Here is a 24,366-nt window from a genome sequence, read left to right on the forward strand (position 1 = left end):
GACAGTCCGTAGAGGGCCCAGCGGAAACCAACGGTGGCACGATGGGTTGCGGTGCTGATGAGGCGGCAGGGGCCCGAAGAGCGTTTCCGCTCGGCGGGGAAGCCCTGACCGTAATCCTCAGGTCACCCTTCCTATACACCGCCGAACCGTCATTCCGGCCCGGGCCGGAAAAAACGGTCGAACGGGGCATAGGGGAGGGGACCCCCGCTTCCTGAGACTTCAGGAAGGAGAGTCTCGACCTCAGCACCGCGATAGTCATGTTCCCGCAATGGGAACATGAACCATCCACAAAAGCTGCTTCAGCGTGCTGAATGCCCAAACACGAGATGCAACGATTGTGCCCATCAGCAGGGACCAGGGAACGACCGCACCCATTAACGCACAGACGAAGTGACATACTGTCAGGGTTCGTCTGTAAAGCTCTTTTAGAAGGGGAAAACAGTCAACTCGCTCGTGCTGAAGCACACAGGGAGTGACGCGATGTGCCAGGTACACCACTCCCTGGACACACCGAGGAACCGGCCCAAATCGCAACACACACACTTTCACTCTTGGCGTGTTGCTGTGAAAACAGCAGTTTGAGGGCTTATAGCTCGGCTCCTCGGAAGCTCGCGACCTCGCTGAAGCGCCGTAACTACCAGCACACACACGGCTGCTGAGAATCCTCTTCTGAGGCAGTTTAGTTCTGACGAAGAAAGGAGTCTTCTGAAACTAGGACACCACTGTATGGCTCCGAAGCGAAAGACAGAGTGCGATTGCATCTGCTTCCTATTTATATACACCTGTCGGAGGCGGTGCGCATTATGCAAATATCGCACGCCAATTCCATTGGCTTGTTTTAGTTTACACGAAGCTGATAGGGCTCTCTAAGCGATATCCCAATTCGTCGGTCACTACTGACGTACGTCGAACGTGACCGACTGAAAGGGAACAACAAAACAAAAATAGCAATAGCCATTGCTATTATTATTCTCACTTTAGTAAATCATTTACCCGGTAATTCAAATATTTTATCAGACTAGTTCCCATTATGCTTATCTCCTTCATTTTCAGTGATTTCTTCTCTTATTATTCAGTTTCTTCATTGCCTTGTTGAATGATTTATCAGGAGCTGTATTATTTGGAACATAAGTACAACAGTTAACTTCATATACTTTACAAACACCTCCTTTCTTCTGTGAATAACCAATTTACTGTTTGTCTGATTTGACCTATCATTTTGCTTGTGGGTCTGAACTGTTCTCCGAAGGCTCTCAATGCATCTTCAGCGTGGTTAATGAGCTTCTGTTAATCACAATAAATTTAAATTATATTTTTTCATAAATTATACACACAAATTCTGGTTGTTCATTCATCTCCGTCCTTAAATTAATTTGGTATTCTCCTTGGTTGACCATTCAAATCCATGTACACACCTTTTCTAACATTGTTTTGGCCACAAATGATGCATTTGGCTAAAAAATTAAAAATATCACTCATTTATCAAAAAAAATCATCAAATCATCTGTCAGTGACTTTGATTTCTCTTCCCCCCTTGCGCAATGGTTAAAAATCATGCGCATCTAAGAGTTGCTGATGTAATCATTTGTCGACTTATATCGTTTGAGAGTATGCCTCCTAATTGACTCATTAATATTTCTTTAATTTTATATGCAAGTTACCATCCTAAATATCAAGGTTTGAATACCACCAATTCTAAATTAGTAACAAAATTCTAATGACATGATCTACTGAACATAGGCCATGTGGCATTCCCCATTTGACAGTGTCTAAATGTTTCCAATAATACAGCTCATCGGTATTAGTATGTAGTTGTGTTAAACACCACAGCTAAGTCCAGTCCCAATTTTAGTTAATTGTTGAGTCAAGCAAACACTCAACCTCCCCTCTTTTTTATTTCTTTCTGATTTTTAATGCTTACGGCTGGACTGATGTCTATTAAAAGAAAGCAGATAGAGAGTGTTAGCTTAACAGAATGCAGAGAACTGCTGTTGCACCAATGAATAATCAAAATACAATTAATATGGTCAATCAATAAAATTTGAAGTGGTCTCTAGTGATAATTGGAAATGTATCGCCTGTGCCTTCTTAGGAAAGTCCTTCTGCTCAGTTCAGGGAGCAGTTGAACTGGTCGGGCTGCTGTTTGAGTGTTTTGAGTGTCCTTGTGTTTCTTGATCTCACTTGTTGCACAGTCCAGTTGCTTTCAGTTAGTATGTCAAGGCAGCCGTCCCAGAAGTCATCTGGGGTAATCTGGAGATTGAACACTCAGAGAACCGCATTAATCAAATTTATCCTTTATAAATTCTACAAAGTCTCATCTGGTTGATAACAGCAGTTTCCCCATGCTATTTTAATAAAGCAAGTTCTTTTTTTGCAGAAAACAGCAAGCATTTTTCTTGCAGAATGCAGAAAATAGCAGCATTTCAGTCTTTTGAATAGACTTATTTTCAGTCACATGTATACCATAGTATCAATGAGTCTCGTTGTAAAATCTATATAACATGTCTGTTAAAAATGTTTGTTTGGCTTGGTCACTCAATCTTGCTTATTCAACACATGTCCAAAGTTATTTTAATTAACACAATCTAAAAATCTTAGAATCTCTGCAATGGATCAAATTTCAAACTGTCTCCCAGGGATAACAAGATACAAATTTCAGATGTCTTCATATGACTTTTCAGTGTCAGTAATAGTTATAAAACCCACATCTATATCTCTATTTTTTATCAGATATTTCTATAATCCCTTCTGTCAGTTATTTGGATTTCCTCAAGGAACTGCACAAACCACTTATACTAAGGAGAAAACTCCAATGTTTTTGGTGGCCACCAGTTTGTGCAATCCTCCAGATCAATCCCTGTTAGCAGGCCTGCTTATTAATTTAATTTGGACCGGTCAACTAACATTTATGCAATATTATTATTTCAGGGTTACTTATCCATTTTTGTTAGAGTTTTCTTGGTAATTGTTCAATTGGCCTACTTTTAATTCTAACTAGTTTAGCTCTTTTCTTCAATCCTACATATGTACTTGTTTTCCATTTCTCTTAGTACTTCAGCTGTTTTTGAATACAGTTTTTGAGAGGTTTGTCTATGGCTTCCCATTTACTTTTTTTTAAATGCTCATTTCATCATTGTACATAAATATTTTAAGTGGCATCCTCTACATACAAAGTGTCATATGTAATTGAACTCTGGGTCCATTCCTAAATTGTCACAGCTCAATGTCCTCATCCAAAATCAAAAATGTAAAACCCTCACCGAACACCTCCAACTGTCCACAGTCAATCCATCAAGCCGAAGTGAAAAATCAGTGTTGGCTAAACAAGTCTAAAACACACACAAAAAAACTAACATTTTTCACCTTTTGGACAGCAAGAAAGATAAAATTTTCACCACTGTTCAAAACATCCAACCAGACAGACAATGCGGCCTGGCAAACCAAACCTTTCCGTCAGCTCAACGTACCACCTCTGACAAGAGACTGCTGCCACAACTGGCAAAACTCAACTAATCAAAACTCAACTCATTGAAACTCAACCAGGCCAACTGAAAAACAGAAAACCCCTGACTTGGAGAGTTCCCAAACATTGTAAATTGAATGAAATTCAGTTTTTGTCATACAGGGCTCATTAAGTTACTCTTTTATGTACTCATTTGATAATTGTTTTCTCTACATCTTTTCCCTAAATCTCCTAACAAGTATACATTAGCTCACAATCATTTACTTACTCTTTGGTGGTCTTGCGTTGTATTTTAACTTTTGTCTGTCTGTTGCTTTCTCTGAAATCCATTTTCCCAATCTGAAATCCAAATCCATCCAGCTCTTTTCTCAGGACTTACTTCCATTTTTTTATCCATTTATCAGTCCTTCCTATGTCTCACTCTAACTCCATTATATTGGACAGATTTTAATTAGATCATTTAATTAGTCTCTCTTTTCTTTAGGTTTTCTTTGTACGGCCTTAGTGTCTCTTTTCTTGACCCCCCCATGGCTTGATGCCTCCATTTTCCTTTCATCCTCATGTTTTCTATGTTCATCTGCTAACTTCCCCCTGTAACTTGATGTGCTTATCTCTCTCTCTTTTTTTCCCTACAATACAGCTTGTGATATCTGAATGATTTTAATAGGCCACTTCAAAAAGTTGTAAAAGGTCAAAGTTTTAGGCCAATGCATATATGAGGGAATAAACTGGGCACACGACTGTTACTGTAACGAATGGGGACTCAGGCAGGGATCCATTTGCAGCTTTTATTAAGGTGAGAGTGGTCGTACAGGCTGGGTCAATCAGGAGCAAACAGGAACAGCAAGGGACAGGCAGAATCATGGTCAAGGAACAGGCAATGATCAGGACAGGCAGATATCACTCACAAGACGATATACAAAGCACAGGTCAGAGGTAGGCAGCACAGGATCGTAAAACAGGTAACAGGCAGGAACGGCAGCAGACAGAAATAATAACGCTTAGAATTGTTACAGGTGTAATCAAGACTTCTCGGTGAGGTGGTGTGTGTGAAAGTCCTTTATAGTCCTGGTAATGAGCTGCAGCTGGGTGTGGTGATCAGTGTAGTGTGCTAGGTGTATGTGGCGACAGGTGATTGGTGTGGAGTGAACATGTGACTGACAGGGAGGATAGTGGGAAGTGTAGTCCGGGAATTGACAGGAACAGACGGTGATCATGACATAATGCCCCCCTCCTGGAAGGCGCGTCCTCACGACGTAAACGGAACAGCTAGGGAGGGGGGGTGGGTGCATTGGAGACCTGCATGTAGACAGGAACGGGGTCCCCAATGCAGGTCCAGGAACTCGGGCAGCCACGGCGGGTCAGGAGTCTCTGGTGGCCACGGCGGGTCCGGTGGCTCAGGCAACCACGGCAGGTCAGGTGGCTCGGGCAGCCACGGCAGGTCAGGTGGCTCGGGCAGCCACGGCAGGTCAGGTGGCTTGGGTAGCCACGGCAGGTCAGGAGCCACAGGCAGTTCGGAGGCCGCTGATGACCGCGGCCGTGCAGAGTTCCCACCCACAAGCTCCCCACCCTTAGGTATACTGCCCCCCCAAAAAAAGTTCTTGGGGAATTCAACGGGAGTCGTGGCGGGTTCATGGGCAGGGAGCTCGGGCGGCGCTGGCAGAGCACGGTGCTTGGGTGGCGCTGGCAGAGCAAGGAGTTCAGGTGGCGCCGGCAGGGCAAGGAGCTCAGGCGGCGCCGGCAGGGCAAGAAGCACAGGCGCCACCGGCAGGGCAAGACGCTTGAACGTACGAGAGGGAAGAACAGAAGGAGCCTTCTTCTTCCTCCTCCTCCTCCTCTTCCGAGGATGAGGCGATGGTTCACCGTTTGGAGCGTGTTCAGGAGCAGACTCACTGGCTGAAGCAGGTTCTGGAGTGGACTCGATGGCTGGAACTCCCCCCACATCCTTGAGCACTGCAGGGGCGGCCATCTTGCCCGTGGGCACTGGCAAAGCAGCCATCTTGTCCATCGCATCCAGGGCGCTTGAGTCCATAGCAACCGGCGAACTTGGGTGCGTTGCAATCGGCGAACATGAGTCCATAGCAACCGGCGAACTTGAGAGCGTTGCAACCGGCGAACTTGAGAGCGTTGCAACAGACGAACTTGAGGGCGTTGCAACAGACGAACTTGAGGGCGTTGCAACAGACGAACTTGAGAACGTTGCAACAGACGAACTTGAGGGCGTTGCAACAGACGAACTTGAGAGCGTTGCAACAGACGAACTTGAGGGCGTTGCAACAGACGAACTTGAGAGCGTTGCAACAGACAAACTTGAGATGCCAGCTGCTCGTGCTGTAGTCAGTGGAGGATCATTCATGCTGGAACGCAATCCTCTCCGCTCTCGGACAGGACCAGCGACGTGACGTGATACTGGACGTTCAGCGGAGACGTGGCGTTGCTCTGGACGATCAGTGGAGATGTGACATTGCTCTGGGCGATCAGCGGAGACGTGACGTTGCTCTGGGCGATCAGCGGAGACGTTGACTAGTGTTGTTGTTATGAGGGCCGCCATCTTGTGAGTGTCCTTTGGCGCGGCAGTCATTACGTGATTAAGCGAGGTGTCGCATTCCTCCGCGACACCCACAGTAAACAGAGAGCCAACAGTCAATAAAGCATAATCTATAAAATGACTTAGAGATGTACGGGGTCCCTCATGGATGAGTTGAGATTTGAGTGGCTGGTTCACACCATCACAGAAGAAGTCTATTAGTGCGCATTCAGGCAAGTCTGAGTATTGTGCAATGTCCAAATATTCCGCTACATATTCTTCCAATGATCGTGTGTCCTGCGTACTCCACAACAACAATTGAGTAATGTCCATACTGTGCAGATGCTCTCCGGGGAAGCTGCTGGATCGTAGTGGTGGCGAAGTCTTCTGTAACGACTGGGGACTCAGGCAGGGATCCATTTGCAGCTTTTATTAAGGTGAGAGTGGTCGTACAGGCTGGGTCAATCAGGAGCAAACAGGAACAGCAAGGGACAGGCAGAATCATGGTCAAGGAACAGGCAATGATCAGGACAGGCAGATATCACTCACAAGACCGTATACAAAGCACAGGTCAGAGGTAGGCAGCACAGGATCGTAAAACAGGTAACAGGCAGGAACGGCAACAGGCAAAAATAATAACGCTTAGAATTGTTACAGGTGTAATCAAGACTTCGCGGTGAGGTGGTGTGTGTGATATTCCTGGTAATGAGCTGCAGCTGGGTGTGGTGATCAGTGTAGTGTGCTAGGTGTATGTGGCGACAGGTGATTGGTGTGGAGTGAACATGTGACTGACAGGGAGGATAGTGGGAAGTGTAGTCCGGGAATTGACAGGAACAGACGGTGATCATGACAGTTACTTATATGTTATTAGCTTGACATTAAAATAGAGTTATTAAACGCAATAAACCTTTAGAAAACAACCCATTGTGGCACTTACGTCATCTTGCACCCCCCGAAAAGTATGCAATCTAAGTCTAACTACCTGTCTTGCTGATAATTCATATAAGCATATTAGGTTGTCATTTTAGTTTTTAAATATATTTAAGGGTCAAATACATTTAGATGTCCAAATCAGTAGAAATTTAAAAAAGTGATTTTATATGCATAGAAAGCAAATTGAACGCAAGTCAAATGTCTGCTTCTAAGGTTTCAAATAAGTTTTGGAAGAATAAAATGTTGACATGTGGGTGAAATAATGTTCCATTGTCATTCAGTGTAACACATTTATGTAAAATTGAAACAACATACTCTGACCTGTACATACTAAAATATATAAAAGAATAGGTGAGCATACTAAATTTAATTGCATTTTACATGAGTAAGACATTCTTGCTGTCAAATGGGTAAAATCTAGGATGGTGGCAATTTTTAAAAATCACAAGTAAATAGTCTTTAATATAAATAGATTTTGTGTTGTAAATATCCCTGACAAGATTGTTACTAAATGACATTTTAGTGTGTCTTCTGTAAATCATGGTAAAAATGAATATTTAATTTTTGCTCAGAAAAAACAAACAATTACCCTCTATGGTTTGCATTATAGTTCTAACTATGAATTAAACAGGACTCATTCTGATCTATTGCAAAACAACAACAACAATTCAAAGCTGTATTATACTTATTGTTTTGATGCTTGAAAACTCTTTTTCATCTTGACCCTTGAATCAATATCGAATTGCATATTGCATTTTTTTTCTTCAATATCGTACAGCCCTACCTCTTTCTTCTACTCTTCCTGTTATGTCAGACATCTTTTTCTCCGAAGGGCCATAAGGTAGTTCATGGTAGGCGATCTTTCTGTTTCCTTTTCCTTTTTGTCATTATATCTCCCTTTGACCTGTTTCCCTAATTTTAATTAGATTTTTAATTTTTAGATTTAGCTTCTCTGCACATAACCAGATGTTTCCTCTGCTTGCCTTATGTATTTAAGCTTTTTGTCCTTTTTCCCTATTTTCTGGAGGCTATCCTAAAGTATCTCTGTGTAATTGATGTCTAGACCTTGGCATCTCTACAGGTGTTGATGCTATTATATTCTAAATTATGACTATCTGTTTCACACTTTTTTAGTAGGCTATATGCCTCTCTAATCCCAGCTTGCGTCTATTCTTAACTAGTTATTACCTCAAAGATCAGACAATATTAAGATATATGATTAGTCTTTCTTAGGTATTTTAAACAGGCAGTTCCTCTATTTCAGGTCCACTGGTGGGAATAATGTTGTTCAATAATCAAAATTTTGTTCAAAGTTTATGTTGGAATTTGTTCCCCACTTTCTGGTTTATAAAATAGTCACAGCCAGAAAGGGTAAACTTTTTCTCTCTGTCTTCCTCCCTGTACACACACACACACACACACACACACACACACACTTCTCTCCTCTTGCAGCCCCGCCTTTACTGCACTCTCAGTTTTCTCCTCCCTCTGTCAGAGGCAGCTCCGCCCTTATCTTCTCTCTAGTTTTCTCCTCTCTCTATCAGAGGCAGCCCCGCCTTTATCTTCACTCTGTTGATACAGTGCAGGCTCAATCACACACTCTTAAAACAATCACACACCCGGGATTTCACTCACGCAGCACACATTAAAAATGACTATACACCAGTTTTCTCAAAGTTTTCTCTATTAACATTTCCTTACTTGTTTTGACTTATTAAGGGCTGTTTCCCTATCTGGATCACAGCGCTTACAGTCTGGAAAGTGTCCAAATAAACAACAGAGCCAATTTCTGGGAATGTTTTTAGTTCTTTCATCAATTCTTATACAATTCTTTTACATTTTTTATCACACTTATAATTTTGAATTTTAGTGTCCATTAACAATCTTGTTTTTCCATTTCACAAAACCTGCAGGAATATTCACATATTCTTCCGAACAACACTTCTCATATGCTTTTATCAACTTTACATAAAGCAATAAAAACAGAAACAAACCAAGCAATTCTATTTTACTTTATACCTAATTCTGCATTATACACAGTATTATACACTTCAGTCACTTTTTTTCTCAAATCGCTGTCTCTCTTCTCAAGGCCTTCTTTATTTATAACTAACAGCTCTTGTCTATCTGGCAGCCAGCCTGGAGCCCCCGCTCAGCGCCGAGTTCTCCCGTCAGCTCTGGCTATCACACAGACAAGCGTGATCACACACTTCAGCGCTTTTCTATGGGATTAATATCCTGCCATGATTCAAAACTGAAAATAAAGTTCTGAAAGGTTGAAACTAAGTGTTCGAAAACTTTTTTTTGTAAGATTTTGAGTTTTGCAAGATCGAAAAATAAGATTTGCAAGCTTGCAAAATGTAAAAAAATAAAAATATCTCTGCAAACATTATGTTGTTTTTGAGATTTCCTTCTTCAGAAATGCAACATTTTTTTTACGATGTTGTACAAAGAATTTTTCAGAGTTTCAAATTTGTCAGTGTTCTCCCACTGTATAGTTTGTTTTCCAGGTTTGAAACCTTGTAAATGGTGATCTGAAAACTGGTGTGCGAATGTGTGAAAAAAAGTTTTGAAACTCTGAAAACAGAGTTTTGCAGGCTTGCGATGTGGTAAAAAAAATAAAATCTCTGCAAACATAATTTTGTTTTTGAGTTTTCCTTCTTCAGAAGTGCAACACTCTTTTTTTACGGTGTTGTGCAATCATTTTTTTCAGAGTTTCGAATTTGTCACTGTTCTCCCAGTGTATTAGTTTGTTTTCCAGATTTGAAACCTTGTAAATAGTGATCTGAAAACTGGTGTGCGAATAGGTGAAAAAAAGTTTTGAAACTCTGAAAACTGAGGTTCGAAAGGGTGAAACTTATTACATTACATTACATTTGCACTCCTATTGCAGACTATTTTTTCAGAGCCGAGTTTAAAACACCCACTTTGCGGAGATACGCCCACACAGTTGCGAGCTTGCGACTCACGTGATTTGTGGCAGCGTTGTCACGCAGCTCTGCTCTGAAACTCTGAAACTCAGACTGAGCGAAAATGAAGCTTCGAAACCTCGCAACTTAAAAAAAAGCCTGGAGGGAGGGCCTTCTGCTCTTGGCCAATGCTTTGCTGTCTGCTGACGTACAGTCCAATCACAAGTCGTATTTACTGGAAAGGTGGGATTGACCGACTGCTCCGCCAATGACGAAAGCGCACAGGATACGCAAACAGAGGATGCACGGATCTCTGGCCACAACGCGGTCCCGTCTAGTATGGCGGGCCGGAAGGTCCAAAAATATTACTACCGACTTGTCGCAGGAATTCACTATACAATTGCCAGTAGCCACTGAGTTTACCACTGATAGGCCGGCGGTGCATCTCTGTATACACACTCTCCTCACGCAGCGAACGACTCACTTTCCTCACGCAGCTGACCACTGACTCTCCTCAGCCGGCGACTCACTTTCCTCACGCAGCGAACGACTCACTTTCCGCAGCCGGCGACTCACTTTCCGCAGCCGGCGACTCACTTTCCTCACGCAGCAATTGACTCTCCTCACGTTTCTTTTCAAATACTGTGATGGTGCAATAACTAACTACATCTAGTAAGGTTTATCATTTTTTGTGTTGTAAATGTACTTTATTCTGAAGCAATATTCCCATCAGTGTTCTGTAAACTGTTACTGTTAAGATGTAAACTTTTAATCATCAGATTTGTATATGCTCCCTTAAAGGGATAGGTCAATCAAAAATAAAAATTCTGTCATCATTGACTTACCTTCTAGTTGTTCCGAACCTGTATGAGTTTCTTTCTTCTGTTGAACTAAAAATATATTTTGAATGTCAGTAAACAGACAGCTGACTGTAGCGAGTGACTTTCATAGTAGGAAAAAAAAATACTATGGAAGTCACTGGTTACCATCAACTGTCTGGTTACTGACATTCTTCAAAATATCCTTTTTAGTTAAACAGAAGAAAGAAACTCATATAGGTTTGGAACAACTAGAGTGTAAGTCACTGATGACAGAATTATCATTTAGGTTTATCCCTTGAAATTGATTGTCATGGAATTTTTTTTTTTTACCTTTATAAAAAGGTAATTTTCCCCTAACCTTGGCTATCAATTTCATGTTAGGCTAATTAGAATAACTCACTGTAGGGCTGAGGAGAGTCAGTGGTCAGCTGCGTGAGGAAAGTGAGTCGTTCGCTGCGTGAGGAGAGTGTGTATACAGAGATGCACCGCCGGCCTATCAGTGGTAAACTCAGTGGCTACTGGCAATTGTATAGTTAATTCCTGCGACAAGTCGGTAGCCATATTTTTGGACCTTTTCAGTAAATACGACTTGTGATTGGACTGTACGTCAGCAGACAGCAAAGCATTGGCCAAGAGCAGAAGGCCCTCCCTCCAGGCATTTTTTTAAGTTGCAAGGTTGCGAAGCTTCATTTTCGCTCAGTCTGAGTTTCAGAGTTTCAGAGCAGAGCTGCGTGACAACGCTGCCACAAATCACGTGAGTCACAACTGTGTGGGCGTATCTCCGCAAAGTGGGTGTTGTAAACTCGGCTCTGAAAAAATAGTCTGCAATAGGAGTGCAAATGTAATGTAATGTAATAAGTTTCGCCCTTTCGAACCTCAGTTTTCAGAGTTTCAAATCTTTTTTTCACCTATTCGCACACCAGTTTTCAGATCACTATTTACAAGGTTTCAAATCTGGAAAACAAACTATACACTGGGAGAACAGTGACAAATTCGAAACTCTGAAAAAAATGATTGCACAACACCGTAAAAAAAGAGTGTTGCACTTCTGAAGAAGGAAAACTCAAAAACAAAATTATGTTTGCAGAGATTTTATTTTTTTTACCACATCGCAAGCCTGCAAAACTCTGTTTTCAGAGTTTCAAAACTTTTTTTCACACATTCGCACACCAATTTTCAGATCACCATTTACAAGGTTTCAAACCTGGAAAACAAACTATACAGTGGGAGAACACTGACAAATTTGAAACTCTGAAAAATTCTTTGTGCAACATCGTAAAAAAAATGTTGCAGTTCTGAAGAAGGAAATCTCAAAAACAACACAATGTTTGCAGAGATATTTTTATTTTTTTACATTTTGCAAGCTTGCAAATCTTATTTTTCGATCTTGCAAAACTTTTTTTTGTAAGATTTTGAGTTTTCGAACACTTAGTTTCAACCTTTCAGAACTTTATTTTCAGTTTTGAATCATGGCAGGATATTAATCCCATACTTTTCACCCATACAGACATATAACATTTATGTGCCCCACTCAGGCAGACAAAAAACGCACCTCATGCGTTAAACATTTAGATGAACACACTTCATGCGTATTTAGACGAACGCACCTCATGCGTTAAACACTTAGACGAACGCACTTCATGCGTATTTAGACGAACGCACCTCATGCGTTAAACACTTAGACGAATGCACTTCATGCGTATTTAGACGAACGCACTTCATGCGTTAAACACTTAGACGAACAACACTTAGACACGCATGCGGTACCCCTGGGACCTGGAAGTTACTTCTCCTTTAATTTTAATCAATTCAATCAATTATTTTAAATTTGATTCATTTTAATTTAAATTTGGTTCGTTTTGGTGAAGTCTTAGGCAGTCACCACGCAGGCATTAGCTCACAAGGGGCCACACAAAACAAATATAAGCAAAATTGCTTACCTCATTTTTATAGCGCCTTTGTTTTGTGAAGCCTCATGCCAGCACGCCCACCGCAGTTCCACCCCGACCTCTTCCTGGCTCCTGGCTCAGGGCTCGCCAATTATGTCATGGCAGATTCGATGTCTCTTTGTCCCTTCAGTTCTGGTCTCGAAGAAAAACTCACAGAGTCTAAGTTCCAGGTCTCAGAAGTATTTAACTTTATTGTCAAGCAACAAAGTGAGATGCCAGCTCCGCATCTGAGGCTCCCATAGCCGGGGCACAGTTTTATACATTTTTCTTATCTCTAAAAAACACACCAAAGTAATATCATTGGCTTTTTCTTATCTCTTAAAATACACCAAAGTAATATCATTGGCTGGTAATATTCACCCTAACAGTTATTTTCCATGATCTCATCTACGGGGGCTCTTCTCCTACACCTCCTTCCCATGTACTCCCCGATCTTTCTGCAATAGTCATTTCACCAATTAAAACTTTAGGTGTTACTTATATAAGGGATAATTTTCTTTGTAAGGGTGGCCGACTGCCAACTACTGTACATCTTTTACCCTAATCTCTCATGGCCTTCTGCCAATTGATGGTCAACGCTTTTCCCATTGGCCAAATGAAACATTGTATCAAAACAGTCAATACACCCCAGAGGCAAGATGCCTTCATATGACGCACTTAACAATGATCTTGTTCATTTCACAGCCACCTGTTATCTGGTGTAAAATTACCAACAAAATATGCTCAGTGACCAAGTAAACTTGTTTGACCCTTACAGTTACATAGGCCAAGAGGCCTCACAACACTTCTATCTTTTATAGTAAGCAAACAAATTCTACAATTGTTCTCCATAGGATGGATAAAATACTCCATCAAGTTGCAGTATCAAACTTCTGCCAAGACGACTGCGTCATCATTAGTGTATTTTAGGCTATCCACCTTATTCCTACGCCCCATGATGCTTTGATTGAATTATGGGAGCAACTTCCGTTAAGATGTAAACAGTCAGTGAAAGGCTCGCTCTATGAACGCAATATTATGTTTTATTTTTAAACTGGGTACAATGAGATGACATTATTCTACTCACCCTTCAACCAACGAACATTTAAAAGTGTAAAAGCATCAACAAGGTACTTTCAACAGGCCATGAAAAAGCATGATTCTTTCCACAGCAATAACAGACGGGTTAAATATAACTATTTCAAAGTGATTTCCATCATTTTTACAGATAATAAATTGTATTTACCTGTGAAAAGAAACCTGGAAAGAGATGTGATGTTTTGACGAGAAAAACGAGAGATCCTTCATGCTGTTACGGTATACAGGAGACAGACACAGATGTAACAGGTAATGGATGTTTATTTGACCACAGTAGAGCAGGTGAACACACACAGGTGAGTGAACTGGTTATATTGAAGTTTGAGCAGGTAGTATGAGGAATAGTCACTGTCCTTTCTCTTTGCAGGTAGATGTAAGTTGGAGCTTGGGGATCGCTGGAGCACAGAGGAGATCGCTGGAGAACTGAGGAGCTGACTGAAACACACCCACACAGCAGACGAGGCACACAGAGGGAAGGAGACACGCTGGAGACAGGCGAGTATACGAAGAGGAGTCCTTGAGGTAAGCATAACATGGGTATATGTGAACGAGACCGGACGTGCTGTGTGCGTGTGGGATAAATAGTGCTGTAGATGAGTGAGGTGATGAGGTGCAGGTGGCGGTGATCAGTATTCTGGTGATGGCGTGCGTTGTGATTGGATGTTGGAACCTGACGTGTCTGTGACAGTACCCCCCCTCCACGGCCCGCTCCAGAGGGCCGAGGACCCCGACGCCGTGGTGGTCGTCCTCTTCCCTGCGGTGCCGGTCTCTCAGGGTGACTGTCGTGGAATGTTTGGAGTAAGTTGGGGTCTAAGATGTCGTTCCTTGGGACCCAGGAGCGTTCCTCGGGGCCGTATCCTTCCCAATCCACAAGATATTCCAACTGACCACCACGACGTCGGGAGTCCAAGATCTCCCGAACCTCATATGCAGCTCCGTCCTCCAGGATGAGTGGAAGGGGGGGTTCGGCGGGAGCTACGTCAGGTCCTGTGGGAAGAACAGAAGGGTGGTGAGCTTTCAGGAGTGACACGTGGAAAGTGGGGTGTATACGATACCCTTGTGGGAGACGGAGTTGATAGGTGACTGGGTTGACCTGCTTGACGATTGGGAATGGGCCAATGAACCTGGGACTCAGCTTTCTGCAGGGCAGACGCAGTCTGATGTCGCGAGTGGATAGCCAGACCAACTGACCAGGCTGGAAGACAGGGGTGTTGGAACGTCGGAGGTCGGCTACCATCCTGCGTCTGCGCAGGGCTCGTTGCAATTGATGGTGTGCTGAGTCCCAGACCCTCTCGCTCTCTCTGAACCAGTAATCCACTGCCGGAACGTTGGAGGGTTCCCCATCCCAGGGGAACAGTGGGGGTTGGTAGCCGAGTACGCACTGGAACGGTGTGAGTCCTGTTGTAGACTGTCGGAGGGAGTTTTGGGCGTACTCGGCCCAACCCAGGAACTGGTTCCAAGAGTCCTGGTGGTCATGACAGAAGGTACGGAGGAAGCGGCCGATCTCCTGCACCTTCCTTTCCGTCTGCCCGTTCGATTGCGGGTGGTATCCGGATGTCAGGCTAACGGCCACACCTAGGAGGGAGTAGAACGACTTCCATACCCTGGATATGAATTGGGGTCCTCGGTCGGAGACAATGTCCTCTGGTATTCCAAAGTATCTGAAGACTTGGTTGAAGAGGATCTCGGCTGTCTCCATGGCAGTGGGTAATCCTGGAAGTGGGATTAGACGGCACGATTTGGAGAAGCGGTCCACAACAACTAGGATGGTGGTATTTCCGTCTGAGACAGGGAGATCAGTAATGAAATCCACTCCTAGGTGTGACCATGGGCGATCTGGAACGGGCAGCGGAAGGAGTTTCCCAGCTGGCAGATGACGAGGAGATTTGGAGATGGCACACTCCCTACAGCCCTGCACGTACCTTCTGACATCCGAAGCCATCCCTGGCCACCAGAAGCGTTCTTTAAGCAACGAGAGGGTTTCATTGACCCCCGGGTGACCAGTGCCAAGTGACGTGTGAGCCGAGTGAATGGTGGGAGTGCGTCGTGTCCATGGAATGTAGAGCAAGCCGGGTGGACAGCCCGGCGGAGGGTTCGTGGAGGCATTGGAGGAGGGAATGGTCTCTTCTGACCAGGTAATAGGACTTACGATGAGAGAGCTCAGGATGATGGGTTCTGGTTCCTCGGTCTGTTCGTCAGGAGCATGGAGACGGGAGAGAGCGTCGGCCTTTACATTCTTGGTGCCTGGGCGGTAGGAGATGGTATAATTGAAGCGGGAGAAAACATCGCCCAACGGGCTTGCCTGGGGTTCAGTCTCTTTGCTGATCGAAGATATTCAAGGTTTTTATGGTCGGTTAGCACCAGGAACGCGTGTTTGGCTCCTTCCAGCCAATGCCTCCACTCTTCCAAGGCAAGCTTAACAGCAAGAAGTTCCCTGTCACAGATGGAGTAGTTGACTTCCGCCGGGCTGAGCTTGCGGGAGAAGGCGGCGCATGGATGGAGTCTACTTGGCGTCCCCTGCTGCTGCGACAACACCGCTCCCACTCCAGTTGTCAAGGCGTCCACTTCTACGACGAACTGTTTCTCTGGGTCTGGATGTACGAGTAAGGGAGCGGTGGTGAAGGCTTCTTTGAGCTGGTTAAAGGCGTTGGTGGCTGCCGGGGTCCAGGACAGAGGCTTGGGCTGATGACGGAGCAGGCTGGTGAGTGGATGGGCGATGGAACTGTAACCTTTGATGAAACGTCTGTAGAAATTGGAGAATCCGAGGAAGCGCTGGAGTTCTTTTATGGTGGTGGGTTCTGGCCAGTTGGTAATGGATTCCACCTTCCTCTCGTCCATCCGGATGCCACTGTGGTCGATATTGTAGCCCAGGAAAGAGACGGAAGGTTGGTGAAATGAGCATTTCTCTGCCTTGAGGAACAGGTTGTACTGGCGAAGTCGGGTGAGGACCTCCGCAACGTGTCGGCGATGTTCGGCCTGGCTCCGGGAGTATATGAGAATGTCGTCGATGTAGACTAGGACAAAGCGGTGGAGAAACTCCCGGAGCACCTCATGAATGAAGTCCTGGAATACGGAGGGGGCGTTGACCAGTCCATACAGCATTACTAAGTACTCGTAGTGGCCAGTAGGGGTGATGAAGGCGGTCTTCCACTCGTCCCCCTCACGTATCCGGATGAGGTTGTACGCGCTGCGGAGGTCCAGCTTCGTAAACACAGTGGCACCACGGAGATGTTCCAGGGCCGCTGGGACGAGAGGAAGGGGATACCGGAACTTGGCGGTTATTTTGTTGAGGGAGCGATAATCAATGCAGGGCCGCAAGCCTCCGTCCTTTTTAGCCACAAAGAAGAAACTGGAAGCAGCAGGGGAAGTAGACGGCCTGATGTAACCTTGGGCGAGGGCTTCCTTGATGTAATCCTCCATGGCCTTCTCCTCCGGGATGGAAAGTGGGTATATCTTACCCTTTGGCACTGGTTCACCCGGAAGCAGGTCGATGGCACAGTCCCATGGCCGGTGTGGAGGCAGCTTGGAAGCCCGTTGCGGGCAGAAGACGTCGCTGAAGGGGGCGTAACACTTGGGGATGTCGACGGAGCGTTGTTCGACTGGACTTTCGATGGACGTGGCGCAGAGAGAGAGGTCAGGCGAAGAAGATGGTGGAACAGGAAGTTCAGCCAGGCAGCGAGAGAAGCAAGTGTCGCCCCACTTCAGGATTTCGCCCGTTTTCCAGGAGATGATCGGGTTATGCTGCTCCAACCAGGGGCGCCCCAGAACCACGTCAGCAGTTGAGTCCTCCAGAACCAGCATATGAGCCTCTTCCCGGTGTAGTAAACCAACTTGAATGGTTACTGGTCCAGCCACGGTGCGGACGCGCTTATGGCTCAGGGGTCTGCCGGTTAGTGAGTTGAGCGTGTAGATGGTAGGAGACGGAGTGGTCTTGAGACGAAGGTGGCGGCAGATGGCTCCGGAGATGAAGTTGCCGGCTGACCCCGAGTCGATGAGTGCGACCACTGAAAGGGAGACATTGGCGGCAGTAAGATTGACGACAGTAGTGAGTGGTTTCAACTTATGAGTAGCAGGAATAATGGCACTCACCAGGGGTCGCGGCGGTCGTGTGGGGCATGCAGCAATAGCATGCCTGGGTTCACCACAGTAGAGACAGAGACGGAGGGTCAGCCGGCGGCGGCGTTCTTCAGAAGATAGACGAGAGTGTTCCACATCCATAGGTACTTGGGCTGGTTCTGGGGTGCTGACGGGTTCGGATCGGCAGAGGAGCACGTTGGAGAGGGACTGGTCCTGGTGCTCTTGGATGCACGCTTGCATGCGAGTGGCGCAGCGAATGGAGAGCTGGATGAACTTTTCGAGGCCGATGGAGTCCTCGCATGCAGCGAGATGCAGCCACACCCGAGGTTCCAAACCTTGGCGATAAGTCGTTATTAGAGCTTGTTCATTCCATCCGCTGAGTGCTGCAAGCGTTCTGAATTGCAAAGCATAGTCGTAAACAGACAGAGATCCTTGTTTCAAATTATAAAGTTTCTCACCAGCTGAAGAGTCCGTGATCGGTTTCCCGAACACTTCCCGGAAGTGGGAAATAAACGCCGAGTAGGATTGGGTTACAGCGCCCCACTGGGACCAGATGGAGTCGGCCCACTTTAATGCTTTGCCACTGAGCTGAGATATAATGAACGCTATTTTGGAGGTGTCACTCGGGTACAGGTGTGGCTGCATCTCCAGGACCAGTGTGCATTGCAGCAGGAATCCGCTGCAATCCTCCGCCGATCCTGAGTAGGGCGCTGGTTTGGCCATGGGACTGGCGTACGGCGGCAGTGAAGGAGGAGTGTTGACATCGCTGGTGGTGTTAGCTGGTGCAGGTGAAGGGACAGTAACTGGAGATGGCGGTGGATGATTAGTGGATAAAGTGTGCCGAAGCGCATCCACGAGTTCCTGGAATGGATCTGGCTGGCTCATACTGGGTCTACGGTGTTGGTCCGGTCTTCTGTTACGGTATGCAGGAGACAGACACAGATGTAACAGGTAATGGATGTTTATTTGACCACAGTAGAGCAGGTGAACACACACAGGTGAGTGAACTGGTTATATTGAAGTTTGAGCAGGTAGTATGAGGAATAGTTACTGTCCTTTCTCTTTGCAGGTAGATGTAAGTTGGAGCTTGGGGATCGCTGGAGCACAGAGGAGATCGCTGGAGAACTGAGGAGCTGACTGAAACACACCCACACAGCAGACGAAGCACACAGAGGGAAGGAGACATGCTGGAGACAGGTGAGTATACGAAGAGGAGTCCTTGAGGTAAGCATAACATGGGTATATGCAAACTAGACCGGACGTGGAGTGCTGTGTGCGTGTGGGTTAAATAGTGCTGTAGATGAGTGAGGTGATGAGGTGCAGGTGGCGGTGATCAGTATTCTGGTGATGGCGTGCGTTGTGATTGGATGTTGGAACCTGACGTGTCTGTGACACATTCCAGTAAATTATTAATGGGATATATTGTAAATTATATCGGGAAAACAGACCACAAATGTGCAGTATATGTTGTCCTTTTTCACACTATTACAGCGGCAAAATAAAATAATCACAAGGTTAAAAAGCAGCAATTTAAAAAAGAGCTCTTGCCATAGATATTCATGTTATAACATGTTATGTTAAAATACCAAGCGTTACGTTATTCTCATGATGTCTGAAAATAAAACATGAAAGAAAATTGACAGCTCATTCAGTCAAACTGACGGATAAGCTTTATTTGTAGGGCAACCTTATGATTTGAAACGATTCGTTTAAGTCTTTTTGAATGGAAGTTCCCCAAGCCGGAAGTACAACCCATATTTCGAAATGCAGTAGGCTAGTCAGGAATAAGGTCAATATAAATTATACAAAATTTAAAATTCTACCTATAAAATAATAGGCTATTCTGTTTCTAAAGCAATAATATTTTTTAAGAAGTAAATTCAATAGATAAACTCAATATAATATTCCTCTAGAAACAACAATGTCAGAAACGGTCCTGCCATTTTAAATAAAGTTGAACTAACGTTACAGGAGATTGATTGCTGTAGAGTAGGCTATCATTAGTTTTGTCCTGCTAATTATTTTATACCCATAAAAATAATTAGTAACTGCCAGATAACGATCACCTGCTTTTTTCCCGTCATGGCTAACGTCAGGCGTGTTAACTCAACTAATAACATTTATTAATTGGCTTATAAAGCCCATGTTTAACATTACCGAGAAAAGCTCAGATATCCGTCAGATCCTGTAGGTCAGTTAGTACAGTTTACTGCTGAACAGCTCATTTTGTCAGTGTGAAATAACACAGAAATTGAAAATTAATAGTTAGTTATATATCTTCAGTCTCCCCTCGAAGCCCCGACAGTCCTCAGAGAAGCTGTCAATCACAACTGTCGATCATGACGACACGCCCCGTTTCTATAGCATCAAATTGCTAGCTAAAATCAAACTTATCACAAAAATGAACAATTGAACATATATCAGCATGATAACAACTACCTTAAATGACCAAAACCATCTTTCAGAAAATTTTATTTGAAGTGTAATTTATTTTTATGTTTTAAGTCTCGTTCTTTTGAATGGAGAGGGTGAGGTTTATGGCCTGTACTGCATCCAGCCACCAGGGGGCGATCAAAGAGCCCGCAGCTTCACTTTTCAGGACGTATGAGGCACACCCAGGCCAAACACAATAGCGGTAGATTGTAAAGCTATTTCATATGCAAAGATGTCAGCCAATCACAGCAGTGGGCATTTACACTGAAGTCTCACAGCAGACACGCTCCTTAAAACAGAGCGTTCAAACCAGAGGGCTATAATCAAGGTAGGAAAAATGCCTTTTATTTCTAAATTATGACAATTTTTTATGTATATATCATATTAACATTATAAGTACAAACATTATAAAACAATAAAACAAGGCACTTCATGACCCCTTTAAAGTTGCCCTAGAACCCTTTTTCACAAGATGTAATAGAAGTCTAAGGTGTCCCCTGAATGTGTCTGTGAAGTTTCAGCTCAAATTACCCCATAGATTTTCTATTATTCATTTTTTTAACTGCCTATTTTGGGGCATAATTAAAAATGTGCAGATTCAGCGCGTGTCCCCTTTAAATGCTTGTGCTCCCTGCCCCCAAGCTTGCAACTCCATAATACATTGCATAAACAAAGGTCACACAGCTAATATAACCCTCAAAATGGATCTTTACAAAGTGTTCGTCATGCAGCATATCAGATTATGTAAGTATGGTATTTATTTGGATGTTTACATTTAATTCTGAATGAGTTTGATAGTACTTGCTGCAGCTAACAGGGCTAAGCTAATGTTACACACACTGTTGGAGAGATTTATAAAGAATGAATTTGTGTTTATGAATTATACAGACTGCAAGTGTTTAATAATGAAAATAACGACATGGTTCTTGTCTCTGTCAATAGAGTAAGAAACAATGGTAACTTTAACCACATTTAACAGTACATTAGCAACATGCTAACGAAACATTTAGAAAGACAATTTACAAATATCACTAAAAATATCATGATATCATGGATCATGTCAGTTATTATTGCTCCATCTGCCATTTTTCGCTATTGTCCTTGCTTGCTTACCTGCATAAAGTCTGATGATTCAGCTGTGCTGCTCCAGACGTTAATACTGGCTTGTCTAATGCCTTGAACATTGGCTGGCATATGCAAAAGTTGGGGGCATACATATTAATGATCCCGACTGGTGTGTCACAGTTGGTGTTATGTTGAGATTCGCCTGTTCTTCAGAGGTCTTTTGCAAAAATCTAATTTACGTAAGAAGGAGGAAACAATGGTGTTTGAGACTGTATGTGTATGTGATTTCCATGTACAGAACTCTATTCTTTAAAATTATTCAACTATGCAGAAGTAAATTCAATTTTCAATTCTAGGGCACCTTTAAGCAAGACAAATCATGCTGGAACTACAGCTTCACATACTGATTGGTGTGCTAGCTGTCAATGGCTTGATATATCAAAAAGCTTTTAAAAAAACGTATTGGCTTAAAGATCTGAGTCTAATGGAAACAATCCATTAAATGCACTGGAAGTAATTAGAAAATAATTTAGAAACTTTTAAATTGAAACCAAGGTGTTAGGGCTGGGAGATATACCAGCAGACATGGTTAACCATAGAAATTAGTCAAGCAGTAGAGATTTTGTGGTTAGCTATTGGGGTTAGACTCACGTGACATTGTAGTAAGCCAAGAACTTTTTTTTTAAATTATGTTAGTAGGCTAGTAGCAATATTGGTTGCAATTGGTGTTGAAAATTTAATTAAATGGTTAAATTAAACTGTATTATTTAATATCATTTAAATGTAATTAAAAATAACTAGATTGTCATACATATTGGTAGCAAGAAGAAAATGACAGATTTTGATTGCTCACCCCTACAAAGTGTGTATGTGAGTTGACATAAGTTAGGGCATTTCCATGACCACAAATGTAGTCAACTTAAGCATAATCTGTGTAAAACATCATTTAAACACTGTTACAGTATGAGACTGATTAATTTGAATATAGTAGAAACACATTTTACAAGTTACCACACATGTGCGGTGGTTATTTTTGTAATGGGAATCACAGACTAAATTAGAATTTACATACAGATTTTATTATTTATTGAAAATCTCATTAAATTTTTCCCCTCTTTCTCAAAGGCTCAACTGCAGAGGACAGTAAAGCTGCTCATCATGATTACACAGCGACCAGCCGCAGATTGAAGGACAAATTAAAACAGGAGTGTGAGCGAATATTGGTTGGTAATTCACAGAGGGGTCATCAGAAATACCTAAACGATATTTACACTGATCTATATGTGGTGGAGAATGAGACTGGAGGAATAGTCAGTGAGCACGAGGTGAGACAGATCGAATTCAAACGATTTGATGCCAAGGACACACCGATCCAGTGCAAAAATATTTTTAAAGTCAATAATGGTCGACGAAACAGAAAAGTGCTGACGTTGGGCATTGCAGGGATAGGAAAAACAGTGTCCGTCAATAAATTAATCCTTGACTGGGCTGAAGGGAAAGAAAATCAGGATATTGCCTTAATTTTCCCTCTTCCGTTCCGTCAGCTAAATTTGATCAGAAATAATTTCAGTCTAATGGGACTGCTTCACAAATACTTTTTTGATGATCCTAAAGAACTGCCCTCTCTTCCTGAAGGTGATGGTAAAATCATGTTCATCTTTGATGGGCTGGATGAATGTCGCTTCCCTTTGAGCTTTATACAGGCTGAAAAATTTACAGATGTTCACAAAGAAACAACAGTGAGTAACATAGTTACAAACCTGATCAAGAGACATCTTGTTCCCTCTGCTCTCGTCTGGATCACATCCAGACCAGCAGCAGCCAGTCTGATTCCCCGAAACTACATTGATCAGGTGACCGAAGTGCGTGGATTTAATGATGAACAGAAAGAGCAATACTTTAACAGAAACAGCAGTTCTGAGGTTGCTGGAAACATCCTCCGTCATATAAGGAAATCCAGGAGCCTGTACATCATGTGCCACATCCCCGTCTTCTGCTGGATCTCTCTCACTGTTCTTAAGCCTCTACTGGCTCAAGTGAGTAATGACAAGACACCAGCAACTCTAACAGGGATGTACACAAACTTCTTACTTACTCAGCAGCAACAGATGAAAGCAAAATACAGTTATGACCCTGAACCTAAAGCCAATGCCATGTCTTTTGATCAGGTTATTCTGAAGCTTGGGAAACTGGCCTTTGAACAGCTGGAGAAAGGAAATCTGATTTTCTACAAAGAAGATCTTGAGGAATGTGGACTAAATGTCAATGAAGAGATGATATTCTCTGGGTTATGCACTCAGATCTTTCAGGAGGAAAAGGCTATTTCAGCAAGAAACGTTTACAGCTTCATACATCTCAGCATCCAGGAATTCCTTGCTGCTCTTTATGTGTTTTTGATTAGCCAAGAAAAGAAAATGAACCAGTTTCTTGAAACCTGGAGAGAACAACTTAATTGGTATTTCTCCAAAAAGCCACTGTTTAAACTTCATAAGGCTGCAATAAACAAGGCTTTACAAAGCAAGAACGGACACCTGGACCTTTTCCTCCGGTTCCTTCTGGGTCTCTCACAGGAGTCCAGTCAGAGTGACCTGAAGGAACTACTGCCAAAACTGGAACTGAAAACAGAGAATGTTAAAGACACTGTTGACTATATCAAACAAACAATAGAGAAGGAGAAATCAGTAGAGAGGACCATCAATCTCTTCCACTGTCTGAGTGAGCTGAAAGATGACTTTGTGGAGGAAATCCAGAAGAATCTTAGCTCAGGAAATCTTTCAGCAGAGAATCTCTCCTCTGCTCAGTGGTCTGGTCTGGTGTTTGTGCTCCTCATGTCAGAAGAGACACAAGAAACGTTTGAACTGCACAAATACAGAAGATCTGATGAAGCACTGATAAAACTGCTGCCAGTGATAAAAAATACCAGAAGAGCACTGTGAGGATCTTCTTTGCATTGATGTACACTTTCAATTTTTTGTAATTGGGCCTTCATTTTACATGGATGGCTTTTTGGACTACACTGTTCAGAAAAATGAATAAATGTAATGTGTGTGATATAAATACTGGTTTAATGTTTTATGAAGAGAAAATTGTTTTAGCTTTGCTTACATCACTA

The 24,366-nt window shown here is 43.3% G+C and overlaps 1 protein-coding gene across 2 annotated transcripts in view; it reads left to right on the forward strand.

Annotated features, from left to right (window-relative positions):
* LOC125245415 (NLR family CARD domain-containing protein 3-like) overlaps nt 1-24,366 on the forward strand; it is a 67,098-nt gene that overhangs the window by 24,496 nt on the left and 18,236 nt on the right. For both annotated transcript variants that reach the window (XM_048155988.1, XM_048155989.1), the window contains one exon: nt 22,380-24,186. In XM_048155988.1, coding sequence (XP_048011945.1) covers nt 22,380-24,186 — 1,807 coding nt within the window. The remainder of the gene's footprint in view (nt 1-22,379; nt 24,187-24,366) is intronic.

The sequence above is a fragment of the Megalobrama amblycephala genome, linkage group LG14 (genome assembly GCF_018812025.1).
Source record: "Megalobrama amblycephala isolate DHTTF-2021 linkage group LG14, ASM1881202v1, whole genome shotgun sequence".
NCBI classification, from domain to species: Eukaryota; Metazoa; Chordata; class Actinopteri; order Cypriniformes; family Xenocyprididae; genus Megalobrama; species Megalobrama amblycephala.